This window comes from Mizuhopecten yessoensis, unplaced genomic scaffold (genome assembly GCF_002113885.1).
Source record: "Mizuhopecten yessoensis strain PY_sf001 unplaced genomic scaffold, ASM211388v2 scaffold10919, whole genome shotgun sequence".
Taxonomy (NCBI): Eukaryota; Metazoa; Mollusca; class Bivalvia; order Pectinida; family Pectinidae; genus Mizuhopecten; species Mizuhopecten yessoensis.
In genome coordinates this window covers 934547-941197 of record NW_018408787.1, presented here as the reverse complement: position 1 = coordinate 941197, position 6651 = coordinate 934547, and the positions used below count along the sequence as shown (strand labels likewise).

The 6651-nt window shown below is 35.3% G+C and overlaps 1 protein-coding gene across 1 annotated transcript; it reads right to left on the bottom strand.

Moving 5' to 3' along the window:
* Window positions 1-2205: 2205 nt before the first annotated feature.
* On the bottom strand, window positions 2206-4116 carry LOC110463660. The gene is made up of 2 exons (XM_021518455.1): window positions 4070-4116; window positions 2206-3464 (listed from the first exon to the last, which is right to left on the bottom strand). Exon 2 carries the CDS (start codon window positions 3172-3174, stop codon window positions 2383-2385), a length of 792 nt encoding a protein of 263 aa, XP_021374130.1. The 5' UTR covers window positions 3175-3464; window positions 4070-4116; the 3' UTR covers window positions 2206-2382.
* Between the last annotated feature and the right edge of the window lie 2535 nt (window positions 4117-6651).

Here is a 6651-nt window from a genome sequence, read left to right as displayed (position 1 = left end):
AAGCTTAGACAAACTATATGTAGAAGTTGGATGGAATAAATTAATAGACCGTAGACTTAATCATAAATTGTTACAATTCCCAAAAATGTTTTATCAAAATACTCCAGAGTATCTGTTAAATTTCTTACCTAATTCAATTAGTGATGTTCATAGTTATAATACCAGACTTTCTGACCCATCATGTCTGTCACCTATTCTTTGTAAAACAAATATTTATCTAAATGCATTTCTTCCTTCTGCTGAAAACAATTGGAATTCTCTTCCATTACATATAAGAAATAACCCTTCCATTTCCCATTTGAAAGCCTTTCTGAAACCTAATAATAAACCATGTCCACCTTCATACTACTTTCAGGGTTCACGTCTGGGTCAAATCTACCACGCAAGACTGCGTTTGTCATGTAGCTCCCTAAAAGAACTCTTGTTTACGAAAATCATCATACCATCCCCGAATTGTTCCTGCGGTGCCATTGAGAACTGAACACATTATTTGCTAAAATGTAATAAATATACAGCACTTTGCTTTGGTGATGACTCTTACCCATCAAGAAAACACTACGATTTTTCTAGCCGTCCAAAATTATATACTCAAAACCAAAAGATTTCAAATAAACGAATAGTCCTTAACAATTTCTTTTTTTCATATATATATATATATACATATATATATATATATATGTATGTATGGTGTGTTGCATTCGTTTTACTACTATGTTTTAAAATGTATTTGGATTTATATGCTTATTCAGAGATTTTGCCATTGCATTTCTTTATACCATATTATGTCACTAACCCGCCATGATTATGATTGTTTGATAAAGTGATGTGTTACCTTGAAAGAGCAGGACGTACCAGGGATGAGTCGGGAAAGTGTTGTATGGACTTATATTTGATAAGTGTGATGGCTAGAATATGAACTGAAACGTTTTTAATAATCATGGCGGTGTTTTGTGACATACTAACCTTTTTCGAGTGTCCATTTACAGGACTGCTGACATTTTCATCTACTATTCCATAGTAATATTTTACAGAATCGTGTTCTACATACTCATTGCAATAGAGCAATATGATATTACCATCTGATGATCATATGTATATTGATATGTTATTCATTCCTGGTTTCCACTGCATACCAATCCATTACCCCCTCCCCTATTCCCGTAATTATTCTATTGTACATATTACTTCATTCTTGTAGCTAGTGTTGAAAAGCTGATTACTAAGCAGGTTACAAATTTACATAAGTGTCACAACACTTGTTTTCGTTTCCTTTTCTGTTTTATAAAACATGTATTTCGATGTATTGTCTAACAAAATTTGAATAAAACAAAGTTTAAACCAACATGACGCTGATCCTTTTGCATTCATAGACATATGAACGCATTTTCTTATTGTACATATATTGCTATTGAGCATACTTAATGAATTATTTTATCTTTAGATCACAACAAACTCAGTATATTCAACGGAAAATGCATCTTAGTCGTCATATCGATGCTTCCATATAATTCATTGCGAAAAGTGCGATGCAGCTTAGCTTGTTTGACATTGCTATATTGTACTTAGTTTGCATAAGTTAATATTCCTAAACTGTCAGATATTACTTTTCAGTCAGTCAGCTATATAAAAATATCGTTTTCCCATATGTATTTTTCTGATACAATATGTATGCATATAATTCTGAAAACCAGAAGACAACCGTTAATGAAATAAGTTTAAATTTTAACGTAAATCTTGACAGGATATATTTAAAATACTATCTGAACAGTTTACTCAAATAGTGCAAACAACACAAGGTGTTAAATAAGAAAGATTATTTTTAAGATTGAAAAAAACAACAACAAAAAACAACAATATAAACACGAAAGTTTTAAATACATTGGAAAACTACTATAGCTTACCTGTGTTTCTCTATTAAGACACTAATCTTACGTTACTACCTGTATACATCTGTCTGAAATTTCAAAAAGCTTTATTTTTTGTAAAATGGCTTTCTCTAATTGATCTTAATCCTTATCACTGATATCAGATATCTAATGTGATTATTTGAAACGTTCATGTCTAAAGTTCCATTTTATTATCATTATCATTCATTTTACATTTTATATGTCATTATATTTAATTTTACATTTTGTACATTATTATCTGTAATTTAACATTTTGTATATCATAATCTCTTATGTAGCACTTTGTATATTAATATAGATAATGTTGACAATATGATGTTGCCAAATTCTAAGTGATTCGTATCCTACAAACCTACGTTTTCAATGATCCAGTGTTATTTGTGAACCTACCGTTAATATTACTGCCTTTACCCATATAGATAATGTTGTATATACATATAGCAAACAATGCATTGTTATATGATTATATATATTATTATAATGGAGGTTGGATATCGTAATCAAACAGCACAAAGTCTTTAAAGTACATGTCCTGTATCCCTCGAATAGTGTGAGAGGAGACCCCGGCGTAGGCCGTCACCAGCGCGTGCCGCCTCTGTTTATTTCTGTCCTCAATGGTCAGAGGGTGGAAGGCAATCGCCTGTTTAACAACTGACGTAACGACACTCACGTCTACAGTGGGAAGCTGCTCCAGATACTCCCGAGGAAACACAATGTCATAACGTATGATTCCCTGGATTTTAAACACTGTCCAGAGGGATGAGATGTAGTCCAGTATGTTACTGCATGTGTCTAAGGCTCTTTGCACCAAAGTGTCGATCACACCAATCAGAGTTCTCGCGTTCACCTCTCCATGTAACACACGTAAAATTAATTCCCTTGTGCGTTTTGGTACGACGGTTACATTCTCTAGAAGAAAAGTGATATCTTCCGTCAACGTTTCTTGTTTGGCGACAAATTCATATCTCGTGTCACATGGTTCACACAACAAAGCTATCGGAGCAACATGGCGATCTAGATACCCTCCCCGGAATCCTTTAGACAAGATGTGACTGAGGAAACGATCGAAGGTCACATAGTTGCCACATATCAACTTGCTCGAGTTAACATCATGTGTTGGTAGCCTTAGCATTTGTTTGTCAACATAAGCGGAAAACAATCTTCGATAGGGATCTCTGGTAACTAGGACGTTTCTAGCTGGCACACTTTGCCTGTATGCTTTCCGTAAGTAACGGCCAGATTGAGCATGCACCAAACTCCGTTTCATCTGGAATATAGTTTCTATGTCTGTCCCCTCCGGGACCTCCAGGGCGAGGAGAACCAGTGTAAATAGTGTACTCCCGGCCTTTGGAACACTACATACAGAGATATTGGCCTTCCTGGAATAATCATACCTTGATTTGGTTTGGTTGTACCGTAGTCTGTAGCCTTTGACGCATTCGGATTGACAACCATAATACAATCTATCGAGACGCGTCAGAGCTTGACGAGAGGGTCGGTAAAAGTTCTCCGGGACGTCTGATACAGACTTCGCCACTATACCACGTATACTTGTCTCTAAGGGAAATATAATGATATGGATTGTAATTGCTATATCACGAACGAAGACCTATTCCGTCTTTGCGTATTGCAGAGTTATCATCTCTTGAGAGCAGGCATTGATTGTTACGTCATTTGTTTGTGAGAGTAACGTCATCAATTTTTGAGAAAACGACGAAATTTTCTCACACAAACCAATGACGTAACAATCAATAACTGCTCTCAAGAGAATATAACTCTGCAATACGCAAAGACGGAATAACTGTAAGAGAATCCATGGTCAAATGATAGCATGTCCCTCATGTAAACAATGACTGAATGGATTGTCTGCTACTACATGCTCATACACTACTAGATTAAGGAAGAAAATTAAATTATGTGAACAAGTTACATTTACCTCGCAAAATTTATAGATATCTTTAATCTAATGAAAACTTCTACAGAAACAAATATCATCATATCAGGTACTGCCAAACTAACTTAATACATTGTACATATAACTGAATGGTAAATATAACACGAAATATCTACTCCATAAAATGTATACTCAAAACAGAACATGAAATCACAAATGTTGCATCTACTTAACGCAAACATAATGTTTCTACTTTAAGTGTACCTACCACATGAACGATACCTCTGTACGAAATAAGATATTCCGGACAAGGACAATACTAGAGCCCAGACGATAACCGTAACCACAGACGTGTGCAGCGTCCTTCTCATTCTTATCGCGGCCTCGAAACTTATAGAAATGCTCATCAAGTATGAACGTTAATATCCATTCGTGTCACTGAAGTGACACGAATGCAAAGATTCAAAATCTTTTTGTCTGGTTTATGTATGTTTGTATCGGACAAATAATGACAGATGTGTCAGTGAATATTTGTATCAGATGTTTCCTTGATTGTGCTGAAACGTGTACATTATATCGTATGAAAAGAAGGTGACGTTTCTAATCAATAAGATTATCGATAATACTGTCCATCGCTCCATTGTTTTACTTGGGAATAATAACATCAATATCAAATACTTTCTAACACTTAGAGATATTTTATCTTATTATTCAAAAGCCTAAATACTCTAAGAATTTACAAAGCGCACGAACATAAGATTTCGTTATCATATTAACCAGATGTGAAAAGAAGAAAAAGAACAAATAGTGGAACTATTCCAGTAAATGTAACAGCCTGCAGGCGATATACAAGACATGTTGCTGTAGTACACTGAGACATTAACCATATCAATGTGATGTACAAGACATGTAACTGTAGTACGCTCAGACATATAACCATATCATTGTGATATACAAGACATATTACTGGGGTACGCTGAGACATTAACCATATTAATGTGATGTACAAGACATGTTATATTGTACTGTAGTACACCGAGACATATAACCATATCAATGTTATGTACAAGACATGTTACTGTAGTACAGTGAGACCTATAACCATATGAATGTGATGTACAAGTCATGTTACTGTAGTACGCTGAGACATATAACCATATCAATCTGATGTACAAGACATGTTACTGTAGTATACTGAGACCTATAACCATATGAATGTGATGCACAAGACATGTTACTGTAGTACAGTGAGACCTATAACCATATGAATGTGATGCACAAGACATGTTACTGTAGTACACTGAGACATAGAACCATATCAATGTGATGTACAAGACGTGTTACTGTAGTACACTGAGACATTAACCATATCAATGTGATGTACATGTTACTGTAGTACACTGAGACGTATAACCATATGAATGTGATGTACAAGTCATGTTACTGTAGTACGCTGAGACCTATAACCATATCAATGTGTTGTACAAGACATGTTACTGTAGTATACTGAGACCTATAACCATATGAATGTGATGCACAAGACATGTTACTGTAGTACACCGAGACATTAACCATATCAATGTGATGTACATGTTACTGTAGTACACTGAGACCTATAACCATATGAATGTGATGCACAAGACATGTTACTGTAGTACAGTGAGACCTATAACCATATGAATGTGATGTACAAGTCATGTTACTGTAGTACGCTGAGACATATAACCATATCAATGGGATATACAAGACATGTTACTGTAGTTTACCGAGACATATAACCATATCAATGTGGTGTACAAGACATGTTACTGTAGTACACCGAGACATGAACCATATCAATGTGATGTACAAGGCATGTTACTGTAGTACACCGAGACATGAACCATATCAATGTGATGTACAAGACGTGTTACTGTAGTACACTGAGACATTAACCATATCAATGTGATGAACAAGACATGTAACTGTAGTACGCTCAGACATATAACCATATCATTGTGATATACAAGACATATTACTGTGGTACGCTGAGACATTAACCATATCAATGTGATGTACAAGACGTGTTACTGTAGTACACTGAGACATTAACCATATCAATGTGATGTACAAGACATGTTACTGTAGTACACCGAGACATTAACCATATCAATGTGATGTACAAGACATGTTACTGTAGTACACTAAGACCTATAACCATATGAATGTGATGTACAAGACATGTTACTGTAGTACACTAAGACCTATAACCATATGAATGTGATGTACAAGACATGTTACTGTAGTACACTAAGACCTATAACCATATGAATGTGATGTACAAGACATGTTACTGTAGTACACCGAGACCTATAACCATATCAATGTGATGTACAAGACATGTTACTGTAGTACACTGAGACATATAACCATATCAATGTGATATACAAGACATGTTACTGTAGTACGCTAAGACATATAACCATATCAATGTGATGTACAAGACATGTTACCGTAGTATACTGAGACATATAACCATATCAATGTGATATACAAGACATGTTACTCTAGTACGCTGAGACATTAACCATATCAATGTGATGTTTAGTATCAATGTTTCACGGATTCATGTACCGACCTCCTCTTCTGTCTTCTTTAGAGTACAAGAGCTCCATCAATATCCTGATGAGTATGCCCCTGGGAACCTTTGCACAGAGGCGTGAAAAGGGGGGTTATTTACAGAGATTAGATAAGGTTTTTTGAGCAGGGTATAAGATAAAAGCTGGCGTATGCTCTAGCGTGTGATGAGGGATTCAATGGCTGCATAGGGTATTATGTGTGCCTTGAAGTCGTCGAATGTTGTGGATTGTA

Excerpts from the sequence above, each read along its gene's own strand:
- LOC110463660 (XM_021518455.1), bottom strand. The coding sequence starts at position 3,174 with ATGAAACGGAGTTTGGTGCATGCTCAATCTGGCCGTTACTTACGGAAA.